Genomic DNA, 21,267 nt, shown 5'->3' with positions numbered 1-21,267 from the left:
ACTCTCTCTTTCTCTGGCTGCTTTTCTCATTGGAAAAATGCATTCTCAATGCACTCTAACAGGCATTGGCGACTGATTTGAGACTCCTTTGGGTAAAGAAAAGTGGCATATAAGAACCAACTTCTTCTTCTTCTTCTGAACTGCAACGGTGTGAAACAGTTGCAAGCAGTTGGTATGATGCATCGAGGGTACATTATCCAGTGCGTGTGACAGCAGTTGCTCTGTGTCTTGCACTCTTTTCCACAGGCCATGCAGTAGGGCAGGTTGCCCCATGCATAGGGCGAAGCTTCAGAAATACTTGTTTTGGGTTCATTTTGATTTTCAACATTTTTTATTTGTTCTTATTGTTGCAAATTCACTGGAGGCGGGGAGGCTGTGGCCCTACCTTCTCACAGCCCAAATCAAATGTACCTAATAATTCAGTTCCCAGCACCAAAAAACCCAGCCAAGGTTTACATAAAGTCTGCATGTAATGTGTGGATAGGTTCTCATGCATGGAGATTTGAGGGCTGGACTAGATGACCATGGAGATACCTCCCAACTCTATGATTCTATTCTATAATCTGCTGGTTTCTTTCTTTCTTTCTTTCTTTCTTTCTTTCTTTCTTTCTTTCTTTCTTTCTTTCTTTCTTTCTTTCTTTCTTTCTTTCTTCTATACTGCCCCTCTGAGATGGAAGGTTCATGTTTTTTATGATTTTAATCTTTGTATGAACATATTTTTATGTTGTCTACTGCCCCTAGCCTGCTTGCAGGGAGGAGCAGTCTACAACATAGACAAATAGATAAATATGTGTTGTTTAGATCTGATTTTAATTGTTTTAATGATGTGGGAGCTTTTCTTGCTGGTTTTGATGGTTTTTAGTCTCTTGCCTTGAAAACCTTACAAGGGTGTCCATAAGCCGGTTGCATCTTGATGGCATTTACCACCACAGGGCAGACAAATTTTACTCAGTCCGTTACGGAAGACCAACAAACACCAAAGATCTGTCCCGAAATGTTTATTTCTTTTCTTGCCCGCCCCCTCCATATTTAAATAGGAAACCATTTGAGGAGAGATTGTGAATCACCCCCCAAAACAAGGGAACAATTCATTATATGCCGTGATAATGATAAATACCTATTAGTATTTCGGTCGTAAAGCTACTCAGAGGATTAACGATATCCTAAAAAGTCTCCTTGGTCTCACTTGGAATGTGTTCTTTTCCTGTTGCAAAACAAGTGCTATCTCAAAGCTTTCTATGGCTTACTGATCTGTAAATATAGGCAAATTGGAAAGGAGTAGTTTAGATTTCCTACTAAGCCTCGGTCATGGTGTTATTGGCACCAGTTCTTATAGGACCGCATGATCTAATTCACAAATGCAGACAAAGCCCACCAGTTATGAAGGGCCGTTCAATAGTATGGCTGCCAAAACCCCAGTGAAAGCAAGGAATTCACTGCCTCCAGGTCCCTTTACTCGGGAGAAAAATTAAAAAGTAGGTCTAGGGATTTTATGGAACTTCTATGTCAAGAATGTCTTGTTTTAACACAGAATTTCCGGTGATTCCTAGAGCTACCCTTTTCAATTCTGGGCATTTATAGGAATTGCCATGTCCTTCCTGTAAGTAGATGCGGCCTTCAATTGCCTGCATGGTGGATGACATGATGTCACTTAGGGGGCAAACCCAGAAGTAGCATCCCATTGCTCTAGGAATCACTGGAGACTCTGTTTTTTTCCCCCTCAGGGGTAGTCAAACTGCGGCCCTCCAGATGTCCATGGACTACAATTCCCAGGAGTCCACTGCCAGCGAATGCTGGCAGGGGGCTCCTGGGAATTGTAGTCCATGGACATCTGGAGGGCCACAGTTTGACTACCCCTGATTTCCAGTGATTCCTAGAGCCAGCATAATGCCACTTCCAGTTGGCAGAGGCTCATGGTAATTGTAGTCCATGGACATGCGGAGCGCTACAGGGTCAAATAAGACATTGCTTTTTTTTAAGCGTTGGATCTTGGGTTCCCAACTTGGTTCCCCACAACAGCTTTGGGGAGTGGCTACTACAAAATAAAGCAGAGCACATTTGGGCTCAGAATGCCCCCATGAGGGAAGGAAGGGCTCCCCCCCCCACAGTGATTTTCACAGCTGTGGGAAAGGAGTTATTCCCCTGTTTTTGCTGCTCCTCGTGCAGAGCAAAAAACCCAGAAAAGCAACCATCTTCCAGCCCTTTTTTGGCACAGGAAAACACTTGGGGTGGCAGGACCCCTTCTTTCCCCAAAAGCAGTTTTTTTTAGTTCAAATAGGCTGTGCTTTATTTTATAATAGCCGCCATTGCACAGCTGTTCTGTGGCTGCAGGGAACCTGAGCTGGTCCAGGCAACCTGGACCTAATTCAGCACAAAAAACCTGAACGTCTGCCTTAGCCTATAGTTCCTGCAAAGGAAGCAGCAACCCTCTGCACCTAATTTAATTAGGTTAAGTGTGAGGGACAGAGTGCCTGAGGTCACTGTTGTGGGGGGTGAGCAATGGCTGAGGAATTTGGTGGCGGTTTTTCCTCATGGCACTGTTCTGACATGAAGCAATATCAGATGGGGGGGGGGCATTACCAGCCTTGTTCTCTGACTCACGCTTGTGTCAGGGGTGGTCTCTTCAGAGGCTGAGAATCTGAGGTTCTGGGGTGAAGGGCCTGAACCGCCACACTGTCAGCATTAGCTAGGTTCAAAGGCTTCTGGGAACATTTCCCCTCCCATTGACCCAAGGGAACTGGGCAGAACTCAGAATTATCCGCAGGGGCACCTAGGGCTGCCAACCGTGGGTTGGGAAATACCTGGAGATTTGGGAAGGGAAGGGACCTCAGCAGAGGTTATGTGTGGGAGCCTCTGAATTGGCTGTTCCAGGCCAACACAGCCAGTGCCGCGCCGCAGGGGGGGAGGGGGAGAGGCTACGGCACTGGTGCATAACTTGGCTGCATGTGTGTGCCGTTATGCACCAGCGCCTGTGCCTCACCTCCCCCCCCACACACACACACAGCGTGGCGCTGGCTGTGTCAGCCTGGAATGGCCAATTCAGATGCTGCCGCACGCAACCCTAGATGCAATGCTTTAGGATCCATCTTCCGAAGCAGCCATTTCCTCCAGGGCCCCATTCTGCGCATGTTAGATAATGCACTTTCAGTGCACTTTAGAAGTAGATTGTCCTGTTCCATACAGGAATATCCAGCTGCCAGGGCACATTGAAAGCGCCCAGGGGAACTGATCTTGGTTGTCTGAAAATCAATTGGGGGCTGGCAACCCTAAGGGGAAAAAGCCTATGCTGGAATGTATTTTATGTGTCAATTCTTTTCTCTTGTCCTGCAGCAAACATTGAGGCCGAAGGACAAGGCTTTTGTCAAGGGGGATTCAGCATTGACTTCACCCAGGTACCTATTTATTGTCCTCTCCAGTCTGGGGTAGCTGGCAGAGGGCACTAAGAGGGTGAGGGGGGGCAGGGAGGGACTTTTAAACTGTCTTTCAATACTGGAGTTTTACTGCTTGGTGTAGTGGTTAACAGCGGCAGACTCTTACCTGGAGAGCTGGGTTTGATTCCCCACTCCTCTTCCCCCTTCAGCCAGCTGGGTGACCCTGAGTCAGTCACAGTCCTGTTAGAACTGTTATCACAGATCAGTTCTGTCAGAGCTCTCTTAGCCCTACTTACCTCATAGGGTGCCTGTTGTAGGGAGAGGAAGGGAAGGTGGTTGTTTGCCGCTTTGAGACTGCTTCGGGTAGTGAAAAGTGGGGTTTAAAAAACAACTCTGTTACTTCTTTTGTATTTTTACTACTGTGTTATATTTTACTATGTATGTGGTTTTGTTGCTGTGAATTGCCCCAAGTCCACATGGGAGGGGCGATTTAGAAATTAAATAATAATAATCATGATGATGATGATAAAAAGTCTGTTGGAGTGTTTCTTTCTTCATTCATGTAACTTGCCGATAAGAGAGCCAGCAAAAACGGATTTGATGAATGCCTGTTTGTCACAGGGCTTTTGCGAAGGAATTCTTATCACTTCATTTCTGTCACTTAATATTTATGCTTCAGGATGTGGCTGCCAAATTGAATGTTTTAATCCAGGGGTAGTCAAACTGCAGCCCTCCAGATGTCCATGGACTACAATTCCCAGGAGCCCCTGCCAGCTTTTGCTGGCAGGGGCTCCTGGGAATTGTAGTCCATGGACATCTGGAGGGCCGCAGTTTGACTACCCCTGTTTTAATCAGTTCAGGATTTTTAAGGATTTGTAAGGAAATGTAGGAAGAAAAGAAGTTAAAGAAAAGGAGGTAGCTTACCTACCACTGGTTTGTTAATCTCATTATAGAAGATAAAAAAACCTGTTTTAGAATTTCCTTTTTCCTTTTGTCTTGTAGCAAGCCTGCTTAATTCAAACTTGTAATTAATTCAGTCTTGTAATTTAATCCAAACTGTAATTTAAAAAATACAGCTGGGAAACGTATGGGTCTTAGTAATCATGATAATTCAACCGTGCCACAAGATGAAACAGTGTTAGCTGAGAATGGAACCTCCATGTTCAGAGGCAGTGCAATCCTAGTAATTCTTTTCTGGGGGTACACGGTTACCGGACTTTCTACCATAAAGGTAAAGGTAAAGGTATCCCCTGTGCAAGCACCGAGTCATGTCTGACCCTTGGGGTGACGCCCTCTAGCGTTTTCATGGCAGACTCAATACGGGGTGGTTTGCCAGTGCCTTCCCCAGTCATGACCGTTTACCCCCCAGCAGCAAGCTGGGTACTCATTTTACCGACCTCGGAAGGATGGAAGGCTGAGTAAACCTTGAGCCGGCTGCTGGGATCAAACTCCCAACCTCATGAGCAAAGCTTTCCAGGTGGCTGCCTTACCACTCTGCGCCACAAGAGGCTCTTCCATAGTATACCATAGTATCTAGGAATTGCCCGAAACTTATTCCTCAGAGGATAAGTAAGAACAAAATACAGGGATGCTTCCGTGTCCCTCTGTTTCCAGCTATAATTCTTACCTTTAAGGTTCCAGATGTCTTGGAGCCATGGTCATTGGCAGCTGGCATTTTTCTATTTCTGCCACACTCCTAGCGCTCTTATCTGGCCCTGAAATGCTTCACCACAGTGATCCACGCAACTGTCACTCTAGGCTGGATTACTACAACTCCCATAGTGTCCTGCTCCTCTTCACAAGCCCTGTTCTGTATACCCCTGCCTTCAGAAGCAAGGCAAGTAGCAGCCAGCAACAGGGCCTTTTCAGTAGTGGCACCTTGCATGTGGAATGCCCACAAATAATGGAGAATAGGCTAGGCACCAAGCCTCTGTTGCTAGTGTCATGACCAGCATGCACGGGTCTGAAATTTGGTCAAAAACAATAGAAGCCCATTGTACCATAGAGTTTTTGCCCAAATACCAGGGGATCCATGCACCACTGGCACCATAATGTCATTCCCAGTGCAGACAGAGACCTAAGCTAGTAGATTCCCCTTCCACCTGGCTAAATGGTTTTGGGGAAGGGGCTCCAAAGCAGGGGGATCCTTCACACCCGCTGGGGGGTCTGGGAATCCTACTTCTGTCTGAGGCTCACCTGGAGTCTACACTGGTCTCTTCTGGGTTCCAGGCAGAAAGAAAAAATGGTTTGCCCAGGTTTTTAATTAAGTTTAAAAAGTTGTATAGTCTGTATTTAGGCTGAGGATTGTTTAAGGCTCATTTTATGCTACTTTGTGTTTTTACATTGTGTCATGTTCTGTCTGTCTGTTATGTAAAAGGCAGGCTGTCTGGAGAGGTAGGATAGAAGTTTTCAAAATAAATAAAAGTTGCTCATTGAAGTACTGCCAGCTTGTAGTAGTGGTTAGGAGTGTGGACATCTAATCTGGCCAGCTGGGTTTGATTCCCCGCTCCCCCTCCACATGCAGCCAGCTGGGTGACCTTGGGCTAGTCACAGCCCTGATCAAGCTGTTCTGACCGAGCAGGAATATCTATTGTGCAGGTGACTGTGCCATAACAACTCTACAAGAGCGCTTACCTGATTGTCTTTCTCATGTTAGGGAGACAGAGTTCTTCTTGGGGGACCTGGAAGCTTTTACTGGCAAGGTGAGATATGATCAGATTCATTTATGGTCATGGACCAAAGATAAAAACATAAACAACAAGGCTGGTTACTGGGAAGGTGCTGCCAAAAAGATGGTCTTGCTGCCAAAAAGATGGTCTTGAAAACCACCAATGGACCTGTGACATTGACCTGGCTGTCTCAGGTTTGTCAGATCTCATTAAATATTGAGAACTAAGCAGGGTCAGTCCCAGTTAGTACATGGATGGGAGATGACCAAGGAAGTCCAGGGTTGCTACGCAGAGGCAGGAAATGGCCAACCACCTCTGACCGTGTCTTGCCTTGAAAACTCTTCCGGGTTACGATACGTCAGCTGGGACTTGACTTTCCACCACTGTGTATAAGTGCCAAAGAAATGTTTATAATCGGATCCCAGTGGCCCCTGTATCCCGGACAGCTGCTTTGGGGAGGGGGAGAATTGGCCGGGGGGGGGAGCAATTTTTTTTCTGCCCATCTTTCAACCCCGATCACCCTCCCAGTTAATTTTCCCCTCAAGGTTCCCTGATCTTTGCAAATGTTTGGAATCCTTTGGGGGAGAGGTAGGTATAGAGAATTCTGAATGGATAAGAAAAAGATGGAACACCCTACCCCTGCAAAGGGGCTTTCCAGCCTCCAGGTGGGACCTAGAGACTAGGATTGTTCACTTCGGCCACTTCGGCGATCACTGAAGCCTGAAGCGGCCAGCGCCATAGCACAGAGAGGAGGGGCAACACTGGCACTGCCCCTCCCCTCTGGGCTTCAGTGATTGCTGAAGTGGTCAGAGCGCACAACCCTACTGAAAACCTTCTAGAACAGGGGTAGTCAAACTGCGGCCCTCCAGATGTCCATGGACTACAATTCCCAGGAGCCCCCTGCCAGCATTCGCTGGCAGGGGGCTCCTGGGAATTGTAGTCCATGGACATCTGGAGGGCCGCAGTTTGACTACCCCTGTTCTAGAATGTCATCCGAACTCCATACAACAGCAGTCCATACGCCCAGCTGCTTCAGAGAGGGGGCTGCATGGCATTATCCCCTACCCAAAACTGCGTCTTCCGAAGGTCCCAGGCCCAGATCCCCAAATGTCTCCCAACCTGGAGTTGGTAACCTCCCACAGTTTCCATCCCATCCCTTCCTCTCCTCAAAAAGATCTTACGTTCAAGATCGTAGTCTTATTTCTGCTGCAGCGGATTCATAGGGCTGTCCTAGAACCGTACCTTGTGGTAACTCTCCACTTTTCTTATGCATGATTTATTTTTTTTCGGGGGGGGGGGGCAAGGTTTGCTTTCACCACAGCTCAAGCATTCTACGTCATTTTAAAATTTGGGATAATATTAAGCCAAATCTGTTCATTTGTTTTTATTCTGGTGCGGTTTCCTTTTACTTTCTGATGAATGGAAAGAGTAAAAAACGGTTTCTGTGTTCTCCTCCGCATCCCCTTTTTGCATCCTTCCTTCCTCTCCCTTCCCTCCAGGCCAGCTCATTTCGGATCAGGTGGCTGAGATTGTGTCCAAATACAGTGCCAGCGTCTACACCACCAAGTATGACAACCAGCTAGCGACCCGGGCAGCAAGTGCAACTTTTGACGACAGCTATTTGGGTGGGTGGCTCAAAAGGAAATGGAACGCTGCTTGCATTGAGGACGGGAACAAATTTGGGGCGGTTCCTTCTTTTGACAAGGACATGGATGGAAGCATCACTGTTCACACTGGTTTCAGTTAGTAGGGAGGCTCACTCCTTCCCATGCTGACAGCAGCTCTACAGCCTGCCAGAACAGAAAGGAGAGAATGCGCTCTTCTGCAAGAGAGGGTGGGGAGTGCAGGCTGGATTTGCAGAGCTAATGTGCCCTTTGGTTTTCAGATGGAATTTATTGATTTACTTACTTTGTTCATAGCTCCTCTTTCTCACTGAGCCAGCTTGATGTAGTGGCTAAGAGAGGCAGCCTCTAATCTGGAGAGTCAGGTTTGATTCCCTACTCTTCCACGTGCAGCCAGCTGGGTGACCTTGGGCTAGTCACAGTCCTGACAGAGCTGTTCTAACAGAGCAGTGCTCTGTTGTAGAGAGAGGAAAGGGAAGGCGATTGTAAGCAGCTTTGAGACTCCTGGTCTAATAATATTAAGCCAAGTGGCATATAAGAAGCAGCTCTTCTTATTTTAAATCTGCCTAAATTAGTTCTTCTTTAGTACAGTGTTAGGCCCTTGGGTTCAAGGGAATTCTATAAGATCTTTATAATTCATGGGAGTTCAATAAACTCTTTATTGTGACTCCAGTCTGATGGTTCAAGAGTCAAAAGTGAACTGAGGAAACTCACAACCAACCCCAACTTATATACAAAAGCCACACAATAGATCTTCCGCCAGTGTGCACTAGATCCGGCAGATGGGATCTAGCTGCGCATTGCAGGCCTAAAGTCCTGCGTTGGTCCTCAGCAGGTCTACTAACACAACATACAGCATGTCCAACTGTGCTATATGTTTTGTATTGGACATTCTGCTTAACTACAATCCCCTTCCATAAAAAAATAACAGTTTGTTTATCAAGACGGACATTGGGACATGAAAAATACTTTGATAAATGGGCATCTTCCTTGCTCTTCTGTCCAAAATGGGTAGCATAGAAAAGTCTAAGCTAGTAACTGTGTACCCTGGTTGATTTCCCATGGCAAGGGTGGGGCAGAACCCCCTGTTGGTCTCATGCAGACTGTGACATCCCCTCCCATCGGTGGAGCAAATGAGGCAGTTAGGGCATTAGACAGCCTGAATAGCCACATCCTGAAGAACAGACCCAAACAGATGTTGAAGCGTTCCAGCAGATAAAGATTAGACCAGGGGTAGTCAAACTGCGGCCCTCCAGATGTCCATGGACTACAATTCCCATGGCAGGAGCTGGCAGGGCTCATGGGAATTGTAGTCCATGGACATCTGGAGGGCCACAGTTTTGACTACCCCTGGATTAGACAATTTGTCATGCAATGTGGAGAAAACGAAATGTATTTTAATCATAATTTTTTAAATATTTGACTGACAGGTTATTCAGTGGCTGTGGGAGATTTCAATGGTGACAACACAGAAGGTACAGCTCATTAATATTTGTATGGAATGGGCAGAAACAGCAAATTTTGGTTTGCAGGGAGTATATTTTAAAGAATTGTATAATCAAGAAGGAAACTCCACCACCCTCTGAGGCAGCATATTCCACCTACGAACAATTATGTTCCCTTTAAATGCCTCCCCCCCCCTTGCTTCCATTGAAAGCAATGGAGGATGGGGGCACCTTCTTTGGGGGCTCATAGAAGTGGAACCTTTTTCAAACTTGGGTTTGTTTTTTTAAGGAGAAGCACCAGCAGCTGTGCCACAAATTACGTGCTCCTTTCTGTAAGAACACCCCAAGCCCCAGATATTCCTGGATCAGTTCTCCATTACACCCCATGGGGATCATTGGGGACCATAATGGAGCTGAAAAAGTCGGCATTCCTGAATATTTACCAATTCAATGCCATACCAGTACTGGGATTTAGTTACATCTGAAAATGCTGCGAGTTGCAATTCTAACTAGTTTAGACCGATTGGTACATGTCTGTTTCAGAAAAATAACTACAAAAAATATATTAGGTGATTTGAATTGCTTGAGCCAGGCATTATGTCTTCATACAGTGTAGAGCAGGGGTAGTCAGCCTGTGGTCCGCGGTCCACTAGTGGGCCGCGAAGGCCTTGGTGGTGGGCCGCCACGCCTGCCTCTTCCCCCCCCCCCCCCCGCAGAGAGAAACTCACCAGGCCATGAGAGAAGCGGCCGCTTCACTCGCAGCCTGGCTAGTTTTCTGCTGTGAGAGCTGGCGGGGAGGATGCAGGCGCAGGCACTGGCATGCCGGCAGGCACAAACGCGCAGGTGCGGAACTCCCACGCCTGCGCGTTAGCGCCCCCTGGTGGTGAAAACGTGCATACGAGGAGCTGCCGCACATGCGCGTTTTCACCACCAGGGGGTGCTAACACGCAGGCGCGGCGCCTGGGCCGCCGGCTCTTCACCACCCCCGGAAGGGGTCCTCAACCTTAAAAGGGTTGGGGACCACTAGTGTAGAGTACTGGGCCTCTCTTGTCATTTCCACTCTCCCTTAATGTACCCAACTTGGATAGCCCAGGCAAGCTCAATCCCATCTAATCTCAGAAGGTAAGCAAGGTCGTCCTTGACTAACACTTGAAAGGGAGACCTCCAAGGAATCCCGGGGTCTTGATACGGAGGCAGGCAGTGGCCAGTGACCTCCAAGCATCTCTTGCCTGGCAGCCAGACAATCTTGGGTTCTCTTGGCTACATTACGCACGTGCCATCCACCAAATAAAAAATAAATCCCTTTATGTGCATTGGTCCCATGTTTATTTACTTATTTTATTTATTCATTTGATTTATTTATAGGCTGCCCCATATTGCAACATATCAGGGCACTGTACATGGAACAGCAGAACTAGTACCTTTAAAACATGTATAACAATATGAACAGAGGGTGTAATAACCAAGAACAAGCAGATAGCGTATGCACAGGGTAATAGATCAGGTCAGAGGGGGGAGACAGCAACTGGGTGGCAGCTTCAGGTTGAGGTGTGTGGAGTGTCAGAGTTGCTTGACAGGGGGCCGGGTTTGAGGAAACATGTCATGCCTCATGTTCACAGAACTGAAACTATATCATGTGCTCAGTTGCACTTTGTTCATAAAGCTTTCCCTGAGTCACCAAGATTCGCCTTCCTTTTCTTGCTTGTTTGTTCCCCCACTGACAAAATTATCTTTTTGTAATTTTATCTTTAAAACTTATCTGCTCTTATAATATTTGAGCAATGGCCTCCTGGGTGGAGCTGGACCGGCCTCTGTTTCCAGTCCACGGGCCAATCAGGACGTGCACAGTAAAGTGGACCGGAAACAGAGGCTGGACCGGTCCCCAGTGAACCCGGTGAGGGGCAGTCTGGCACAATAGGCCTCCCCCCCTCCCCAAAAAGGCGGAGGAGGAGATGCTAGCGCCTGTTGTATTTACAGATGCAATGGCCTTTAACTCTAGTATATATATGTGTGTTGCCAGTGTCTCACCTCTCCCATCAACCCTGTATTCTGTGTGTCTTGCAAATAATGAGGTCTGTTTTGGGCTTCTTGTAGAGTGTCTCACTCACTAGGTAGGTAAGGCTTTCAGTCTTTGCAGTTGATTAGTGGAGTAATTCCCACTGAAGTCAGTGGAAGACGTGTCCTGAGTGATGTGGCAGTATGGTCCACTGAACTGTTGAGCTATTTCAAGGGCTTTTGTTTCCCCTGCACTGGCCGCACAAGAATGTATCTTCTCTTTTATCTTCAGATTTTGTCTCTGGTGTCCCAAGAGCAGCAAGAACGTTGGGCTTGGTAAGAAATTTCAGTAAGACATACAAAGCTGTAAATGTTTACCTGCAGCCACCAGCATAATGTAATTCCCAATTTCTGTCTTGTACAGGTGTCCATTTATGATGGAAAAACCATGGCATCGTTGTATAATTTTACCGGAGAACAGGTATGATTTTATCTATATTAGGGGGGCAGTGTTGTGGTGTTACTAATGGGAAGAAAATACAGGATTTATAATTTTTTTTAAAATCTGGAAGAGCTTGATAAAAGATGGAGAGCTGGACTCATTTTTTTTCAGGACCCCAAGTGCAGGGAGAAGAGGGGTGATCTGCAGGAAGTGCATCTGGCCGCAACCAGGACCAGGGCTTTTTTGGTCCTGACCCCTGCCTGGTGGAATTAGCTCCCAGAAGAGCAAAGGGTCCTGTCGGAGCTGACATCATTCTGCAGGGCCTGAAAGATGGAGCTGTTCCACCAGGCATTTGGTTGAGGCCAGGAGAGGAACATCTGCTGGGTACCTCCTCTGAGCACCCCCCTCCTTTTATCATGGGGGGGGGGCTGATGGAGAGCCATGGAGTGGACAGGAGGGCAGAAGGTCAGGAGGGCTGGGTGGGGTATTCAGGTTTTGTACTTTAAAGCTGATGTAAACTGCCACAAGCCAGCTGGATTGGGGGTGGTGGTCAATACTTTTTTAAATTAAAAACTCATTGGAAAAACAATACAAACATGGAGATCGCAAGTGCCATAAACACAATGTTATTTGAATCTGCATAGCCAATCAGATCTTTGGCAGCAAATGAAAACCCCTGCTGTGCAAGAGCCCTACCTGGTCCAGCTCACTTTCTAAAAACACTTGGGGAGGGGGGGACAAAGAAAAATATCTGCAGGTGCCATGGAGCCCTTGGGCACCATGTTGGGGACCTCTGGTCTGTCAGTAGAGAAATATTCTGTTCTCTGGATTATAAAAAGTAGCGCTCCAACCTCTTAGACCAGGCCTTGAAAAGATTTCTTTGACTCGAGGAACCAGCCCAAGAATGCTCATTGGAGCATGGAATCTTACTATCGGCCCAATTCGTATTATGGGATGCACTATTCAGCGGCATCAGCTTGTCATCAAGAGTAATATCTCTTGGAGACCTAAGAAGTCTGAGAACACACATTTCATGATGTGCTTCTCTAGACCCAGAAAGTATTTCTCTAAGCCTCTTTGTGTGTGATGTGTCCTAGGGGGTGTGCACTTCAGCTCGGTTCAGCCGCCTTGGCCATCACCGAAGCCTGAGGCAGCCAGCGCCATGACCCGTAGAGGAGGGGTGGCAGCAGCACGCCAGCCTCAGCGCTAGCCGCCTTGGGCTTCAGTGACCACTGAGGTGGCCGAACCAAGGCATAGCGCACACCCTTTCAGCAAGAAAACTCCTGATGACTATTTAGCAAGTTCGTTAGCCTTTTAGGTCAACAAATGGCGCAAAATGCATTTGTGCTTGTCACTCTTTGTGCAAAGGGGGAAGGAAACATTCTGGTGTTTTGGTTTTTTCCACCCTGGCTCTTGTAGAAACTGTTTGAGCAAGGAACTTTAGAAGTAGGCCTGGCACATATAAAAGGAACTTTTACTGGGCAGAAGATCCAAAACAGAACAGACGATACCACTGCTATGTGGACCTCTGATTCGGATTGGGACATGGGGAGAAGGGGGAAGAAAAATCTGAACTTCTACCCCCAGATGGTTTCATTCATTGACGACAACTGGTCCTCCTGCCCAGTTCCATTTATAGCCCCTGAAAGGAAAAAAGACAGAAACCTTCTCTTTGCCTGTCTTTTTCCCTGTTTCACAATAAAAACAGTGTGTATGAGATGTCATTGACCTTTGTTAAACACTCTTTCTTCTCTGAATCAAAACCTCACACATCAGCATTTTTTTAAGCATGAGGAAGCAAAAACTGCCCAGAGCTGTAGGGAAGGGCGGTATAAAAATCTAAACAAATAAATAATAAAAAAGTGTTCCACAAGTACTCAATTTGTTTTAATCTCCTCACTTCAGTATTTGTTTCCCTTGCAACAATTCTCTGTTTCATCTTGTTTCCCAGATGGCTGCATATTTTGGATATTCCGTAGCGGCCACGGATATCAATGGAGATGAGTAAGTTATGCCTTTTATTTATTTAGTTTTCTGGAAAGAGCAATCCATCTTTGCAAGAGGAAAAAATGAATCCTGGATTAACAAAGAGCGACAAAAAAGCTCAACGAAAAAGAACGGCGTGGTTTTACTTTTAATTCTTGTTGCTGTCTTGTTCTGTTAGATCCCTTGAATAGCAACTTGTCCAAAATGCATTTGGACAGTTCATACATCACTTCATTATCCTATGAGGACACCATACACAGCAAACTGGAGACTGGGGACTGTTTATCAGTTTGTAGATCTAGAAATCTCAAACACAAATTGCCCATTATTATTTCTAACTAGGGGCCAAGCCCATTTCATTCAGGAATACAACAGTGCTGGATTAGGGGGGTGAAGAACTCTCAATGCCTCCATGGGGCATTCTGTATCAGGTGTAATTTCCAGGTTAGGGCCAAGGGGAGCCCCACCTAGAGTGAGTTACAGTCATCCAGCCTGGGGATTGCTGATGTGGGGAAAGCCGTGTAGAAGAAAGACTATCAGACCAGCACAACCACTTCTCCATCGTGATCCGTGGTCTGGGACTGATGGAGGACCAAGTAACCTGGTGGGGCCAGCTCTTTCAGAGCAATGATTTGGCCCTCCTGTACCAGGTCTTGGTCACACATGCAAGATCTACCTTATGCTCTGCAAAACAGGTTTGCAGAGTTATAGCCATATCATTGATAGATCATTACTCAACATCAATGCTGGAGCCTGGTTATCTCCCTTAGCCTCACCCCCTATGTCTTGGGATGTGATGATTATAGTCCACCAGTCCATGTTGGGGCCAGAATCCTGGAGGTGCTGCTGGCTCTGGTTTAGGGAATCAGTTGGACTCCATCGCAGCCGGTGGTTCCTGTCCTGTTCAGCTTGCTAGTCTTTGAGATTCCATGTCCTTAGCATTTGGCTTCCTCCTTCACAGGTCCACCCAAATCTCCCTTCCAGCTTGACAATTCTCTTTCTTGTCTTCCTGTATCTTTCCTCGCACTCCCTCCCAGTTCTCATCTTTAACAGCGGGTCACTGTTAAATATAAAAAGCTAAGGCCTAAGTGGGCGGCGAGTGGGCGGGGCCGGGCCGGGTGAGGGCCTAATCACCAGGATTGGGCCCTTACCAGGACAGTCTAGAAAACAATGGGGAAGTGGCGCCATGGCGTGAGTACAGAAGCAGGCCTTCCTCCAGGTCCAGAAGCACACCCGGAGCCTCGAAGAGGCCCCGGATGTGCTTCTAGGTCCAGGGGGAAGGCTGCGCCGCTGCTGGGGGTGAGGGGAGGGACGGAGGCCTTCTCCCCCGGGCCCGAAAGTCCTCCTTCCCCCCCTCCCCCCTTTCTTGCGTCCATTGTACTTAAAAGTACAATGGGGTTTAAATCTAGTTTTCTAAATAAAGTGCATCTATCACTGTTCGGAATCAATGATACCTTGCTTGAAAGGAGGCTTTGGGCTGATTTTTATCGTACTGTAACTGAATTGATTTTATAGCTTTGTTACTGCCACATGGTGCTGGCTGCTTCAGGCGCGAACGGCCGCTTCGGACACTAAAGCACCCAACCCTAGTGGTGGCGTCTCCCATTCGGAATGCCCTTCCCTTTGGTTTTGTCAGGCAGTTTGTTTCATTTCTGCACCAGGCTAAAACACATCGCTTGGTCAGGCGTTTAATTAGGGTTTTATTAATCGCATCTGCTTTTTAATGGTCTGCCTCTGTTTTATGGGTAGTTTTATTGATGCAGCTTGTGCTTTTTATGCGGTTTGTGGATTTCATTGTAAGACGCCTCAAGCAGGACTCTGGAAAGAGGCAGTATAGAAGTATTCTAAATAAATAAGAGGCCGGGCGACCCTCTGAGCGGCATTCCCTGGAACACTAGGCACTCTGTCTGGAAGGGAAAATGTGCAAAAAGTATAATTCCTTAGCATCCATAACATTTGTGAAACCCTTCTTCCTCTGCGTTAAGCCCTTTCACAGATCCCGCATCCTGTACATGGACAGAATTACTTGGTATACGTGCAGAGTGCTTTCTTTGTGATCCGTTATTATGTGTAAACTTTATTTCCAATTCCCTTTTCTCCCCCATCATTCACACACCATTCTCCTCTCCTCCCTTTTACCCTCACAACAACCCTGTGAGGTAGGTTAGGCTGAGAGTGTATGACTGGCCCAAAGTCACCCAGCTAGCTGCCATGGCTGATTTGAGGATTCAGACCTGGATCTCCAAAATCCTAGTTCGGGACTTTAGCCACTGCACCACACTATTATGGTGTGTGCGCACGTGTCATTATAATTCAGGGGTGGCTTGCCAGATGTCCATGGTCTGCAATTACCATGAGCCCCTGCCAGCATGGCCAGTTGGCAGGGGCTCCTGGGAACTGTAGTCCATGCACATCTGGAGAGCTACAGTTTGGCCAACTCTGCATATAATAAAATATGATTTAAAAGGATCACTCTGATATATTAATACGGCTGTCTAATACGTGCCCCGTCCGTTCTTAAACCAAAAGCACAGAACGCTAAATGGACTTACAAAAGCTGGTTCCTCTCCACTTGAGGCTCAGCACCTCTTAGTCCAGGGGTAGTCAAACTGTGGCCCACCAGATGCCCATGGACCACAATTCCCAGAAGCCCCTGCCAGCAAATGCTGCCAGATGTCCATGAACCACAATTCCCAGTGAATGCTGGCAGGGGCTTCTGGGAATTGTAGTCCATGGACATCTGGAGGGCCGCAGTTTGACTACCCCTGTCTTAGTCTCTCGAGATGCGAGCCTGTAATTCGGAAAGCAGGAAGCAGGATTTTTGCTTTGCAGTAGTTGAAAGACTTTTTTTTACAGCTACACAGATTTGCTTATAGGAGCCCCACTCTTTATGGACCGTGGTTCTGACGGCAAACTTCTAGAAGTGGGCCAGGTGACGGTGTATCTGCAGCAACCCACGGGAGGCTTCCTCCCCACGAAGCTGAACGGCTTTGAGGTCTTTGCCCGATTCAGCAGCTCCATCGCCCCTCTGGGAGACCTGGACCAGGACGGCTTCAACGGTAAGGCGCCATCGAAACACGATTTGGTCCCCTCGTTTCACAGTTATACTTCAGCAATGTGCAGACGACCTCACTTCGGGCTGTTCACTCACTCCGCTTAGCCACTTTCCAGCCAGAACGCAAGGTTGGTCGGCTGTTAGTCTGATCCAGGGTTCCCCGATATTTGCATTTATTTTTATTTATTTGGGGATTTATATTCCACCCTGTCTTTGGAACCTGGGTCCTGCCAGTGCTGCCTTTGGCAGCTACAAAAAGTTTCAGAAATTGGGCAGGATCAGTGTAAGGCAAGGCTTGTCATTGGCTACCCTCAATCCAAGGAAAGGGATTTCCATAGCTGTAATAACAGCCATCCATTGGAACAGGGGTGGGCAAACTGTGGCCCTCCAGATGTCCATGGACTGCAATTCCCATGAACCCCTGCCACCCCTGCACTGGAAGAACAGGAGGGCTGGTAAGCAGCTGGACTTTCCTTATTCAGTGTGCGATTCTGTTCCCTTGCCCCTTCAGGCTTTCCTTTTTCCCTGAGTGAGTGAGAGAGGAGATATTCCGTTTGACTGTGCCAGGAAAGCCAGCTTGGTGTTGTGGATAAGAGCAGCGGCTTCTAATCCGGAGAGCTGGATTCCCCACTCTCCCCCATGCAGCCAGTTGAGAGAGCTTGGGCTAGTCCCAATCCTGTTAGAGCTGTTCTCTCAAAGCTCTCCCAGCCTCACCTCCCAGGGTGTCTGTTGTGGGGAGAGGAAAGGGAAGGCAAATGTAAGCTGCTTTGAGACTTCTATGGGTAGAGAAAAGCAGGGTATCTCCTTTTTCTCTTGCAGCAGCCATGTTTTGTTTGGCTCCACTTTCCTGTGGCAGCCATTTTGGGTTGGTGCTGTCCGCCCTTTCTCAAAATCCCAATGATGCCTGCAGGCTCAAAAATGTTTGGGACCTCATCCAACAGGGCAACTATTACATTCTTAAAGAACAAGAATGTTGTATTCAAGGTATAAGCTTTTGTGTGTGTGCACACTTCTTCAGAAAAGCTTACACTTGAATGAAACTTACTTGGTCTTAAAGATTCCCCTGGACCCAAACTTTGTTCAGCTGCTTCAGACCAACACGGCTGCCAAGTGGAACCTGTTCTTTTCTTACTGCCACCAACTGATTTTGAAAAGTGCTTCCGTTTGCACGGGTTGGAATAGAAAACCATTCAGAGAGCAAGGCACTGCTAATTTCTGAACGCTGAATAAGTAGGGCTGCCAAAAGCCAGATGTCTCCTGGAGATCTGGCAGTACAGTTGACCTCCCAACAACCAAGATCAGCTCTCCTGGAGAAAATTATGGCTTTGGAGCAGGGGTAGTCAGACTGCAACCCTCCAGATGTCCATGGACTACAATTCCCATGAGCCCCTGCCAGCGAATGCTGGCAGGGGCTCATGGGACTTGCAGTCCATGGACATCTGGAGTGCCGCACTCTGACTACCCTTGCTTTGGAGGGTGGACTCTATCCCCAGCTGGGTTCCCTCCCCCTCCCCAGGCTCCATGCCAAAAATCTCCAGGTATTTCCCAACCCAGAGTTGGCAGCCCAGTGAATATGTACGTCCTTATTTGCGAAAGACATTTTGCCTTAGCTGACAATGTGTTGGTGACCTTTTTATCACTAAATACTGTTTAAACCGCATCTTTTTGTGTGTGTGTGCTGTGGCCAAGGCTTTGTTGTTGTTAGGTGCGAAGTCGTGTCCGACCCATCGCGACGCCATGGACAATGATCCTCCAGGCCTTCCTGTCCTCTACCATTCCCCAGAGTCCATTTAAGTTTGCACCTACTGCTTCAGTGACTCCATCCATCCACCTCATTCTCTGTCATCCCCTTCTTCTTTTGCCCTCGATCGCTCCCAGCATTAGGCTCTTCTCCAGGGAGTCCTTCCTTCTCAGGAGGTGGCCAAAGTATTTGAGTTTCATCTTCAGGATCTGGCCAAGGCTAGCTGAGTCATACTGAAAAACTCTGAGCCCTCATTGACTTATCTGAATATTTTTTATCATATTTTATCAGTCAGTTGACACACCTACACAGGGACTATTCCAAATGGATTGGAAAGTGACTTAGTTGGATTCTGGGTTGCCACAGAATCTCTTCTGTTTTTATACCCCGCTTTTCACTACCAGAAGGAGTCTCAGCATTATCATGACTGAAAGAACCAACCCATGACTGAATCAACCCCCAATGTTACTGTTAATTGTTATTTATATTATAACTAGTAAATAAGCCCGCTGCAGTCTTAATGCAGCGGGCGCTAACAGGTCCTCGGAGGCGGCGGGGCCGGCGTGGGCGTAAGTCGTGGGGCGAGCGGGGGCTGGGAGGCGGCGGGGCCGGTGCGGGCGTGGGGCAGCGCGGCTCTTCCGGGGCACAGGAGTCTGTGAGGGCAATGGGGCCGCGGCGCAGGTCGGGCGGGCCGCATGGAGTTGGGGAGCAGCGAGTGTGTTCAGGCGTGGCTCGTCGCGGCTTGGCGGGCCCCCCCCCCCGCTGTGCTGGCTACCTGGGGCAGCGTTGGAGGCGAGGTGGCGGCTGGGTGCGGAGGCCACTAGCTGGCGTTGGAGAGGAGAGGGGAGTTATGGCAGCGGGCGCATGGCTGCGGGCGAGGAGGAAGGGGGGGTGGGTCGGGAGGTGCTTCGCGGCTCCGATTAGGCAGCCCTGCGTGAAGGGCCCAATTGTGAGCCGCGCTGTGTGCGGCTCGCAATTGGGCCCTTGGCGCCGGAGTGACCATCGGAGGGCCTGCCGATTGGGCCTTCCGATGGTCACTCCGGGGGAAGGGGCCTATGGGCATCCTTCTCCATCACGGACAGGGCCCACCTTAGTTGCCCTTAACGGATTATATTATCTGCTCTGCCAGGTGTGGTTAAAGATATGGATTTGCAATGTTCTGATGCCTTATTTGAAAGTTGATGTTACTATCGTTCCATGTAATTTGTATTATATAATGTTCAGTGTAAACCACCCAGAGCTGCAAAGAAATGGGCGGTATAGAAATCTAAATAATAAACAAACAAATAAATAAAGGTAACCCAGCTGGCTGCACGTGGAGGAGCGGGGAATCAACCCCAACTCGCCAGATTAGAAGCTGCTGCACAATCAGTACACCAAGCTGACCTTCTTTAAGCATACATTTTGGTAAATATGGTACATTTCACACATTTTTTTTCCTGTTTGGAGATCTTAAGAACTCCTCGTGTTTTTGTCTGGTAGACATTGCGGTGTCCGCTCCTTATGGTGGAGAGGACAGGAAAGGGATGGTGTACATCTACAATGGGAGAGTCACAGGTCTGAACGGAATCCCGTCTCAAACCCTCGAAGGACAGTGGGCATCTCAAACAATGCCACCGAGCTTTGGATACTCATTGAAAGGAGCTACTGACGTGGACAAAAATGGCTACCCAGGTGATGTGTCAATAATGACCAGGTTGTTTCAGCTGATGCTGGTCCTGCTAGTGGACCTCCTGATGGCCCCTGGGGTTTGGCCACAGTGTGGGTTGGAGTGGATGGGCCATTGGCCAGATCCAACATGGCTTCTTCTATGTTCTTATAGACTTCCTGATTTAAAGTCACCTGCCAAAAAAAGAAAGCGGATTCACTTCCAAATCTATATTAACATATTCTGTTTTCAGACTTGATCGTAGGAGCTTTTGGTGTCGACAGAGTTGCTTTATATAGGTAAGAGAGCTTCAGAAAAGTGAAAGAAAGCTTGGTGAAACATCTGTTGTAGTAATAAACATAGTGAAGTTGGCCTCCCTTTATCAGGCAGTATAGGACAAGCAAGCAAGGAAAGCTTTTGTACTCCCAGAATGCTTTGTTTACCCCTTGACCGTCATAGAAAGGCTAAGGTGAGGAGAGAATCTCTCTTTCACGGCAGAATGACTACAGAATTCTCACAAGGTTATCTTGTTAGTTTTGGATACACTTGTCCATGGAACTGTCTGTCAAACCCTGGGTCAATCAGGGTCAGGTGGCAGCTGTTCTCCAGAGTCCCAGGCAGAGGTCTTTCATGCCCCCTACCCCCGATCCATTAAATGGAGATGCTGGGGATCCAACCTGAAATTTTTGACATGCCAAGCAGATGGTCTACCATGGAGCCCAGACCGCAGACTACACCTGTTACAGATCAAGATGGGTAGCCATGTTAGTTGGTCTGTAGCCAGCCTTTCTTAACATTTATACTGTTGAGAAACCCCTGAAATAGTCTTAAGACTTTAATAAACCCCAGAAGTGATGCAGTCATGCAGGTTTGGAAGCAGAGCTGTAGACACACATTGGCCATTTTTGGAACGGGTGGGTTGACATGACCGTATATGGTCGTATCCCCTGATAAATGTTTAATAAATTTAAAATAGATATGAAACCTTAATTTACTCCTGCCCATTCAGGAAACCCTGGTTGAGAAAGCCTGGTCTGTAGCAGTAGAAAAGAGCAAGAGGCCAGGAGCACCTTAAAGCAGCCTTTTTCAGCCTTTTGACTGTGGCGGAGCCCCTGAAATATTTTTCAGGCTTTGAGGTACCATGAAAGTGATGTCAGCCAGCCACACCCCCATACACAAATTAAAATTAAAATATGCAAATAAATTCATGCAAATAAAAACCACCACCACCCATCCCCTCACCTCACCTCACCACACTTTGCCTGCATTGCCCTATATGCACATTAAAATATG

General features: G+C 47.6%; 1 protein-coding gene across 1 annotated transcript in view; it reads left to right on the top strand.

Moving 5' to 3' along the window:
* ITGAV (integrin subunit alpha V) overlaps positions 1 to 21,267 on the top strand; it is an 83,168-nt gene that overhangs the window by 35,506 nt on the left and 26,395 nt on the right. Inside the window, exons 5-14 of the mRNA XM_077319368.1 lie at positions 3,331 to 3,392; positions 6,028 to 6,073; positions 7,540 to 7,665; positions 9,093 to 9,137; positions 11,395 to 11,438; positions 11,527 to 11,583; positions 13,496 to 13,548; positions 16,387 to 16,589; positions 19,809 to 20,000; positions 20,228 to 20,273. Coding sequence (XP_077175483.1) covers positions 3,331 to 3,392; positions 6,028 to 6,073; positions 7,540 to 7,665; positions 9,093 to 9,137; positions 11,395 to 11,438; positions 11,527 to 11,583; positions 13,496 to 13,548; positions 16,387 to 16,589; positions 19,809 to 20,000; positions 20,228 to 20,273 — 874 coding nt within the window. The remainder of the gene's footprint in view (positions 1 to 3,330; positions 3,393 to 6,027; positions 6,074 to 7,539; positions 7,666 to 9,092; positions 9,138 to 11,394; positions 11,439 to 11,526; positions 11,584 to 13,495; positions 13,549 to 16,386; positions 16,590 to 19,808; positions 20,001 to 20,227; positions 20,274 to 21,267) is intronic.

This window comes from Paroedura picta, chromosome 2 (assembly GCF_049243985.1).
Source record: "Paroedura picta isolate Pp20150507F chromosome 2, Ppicta_v3.0, whole genome shotgun sequence".
NCBI classification, from domain to species: Eukaryota; Metazoa; Chordata; class Lepidosauria; order Squamata; family Gekkonidae; genus Paroedura; species Paroedura picta.
Note: the sequence above shows the minus strand (reverse complement) of the source record. Positions and strands in the feature narration are given on the sequence as shown.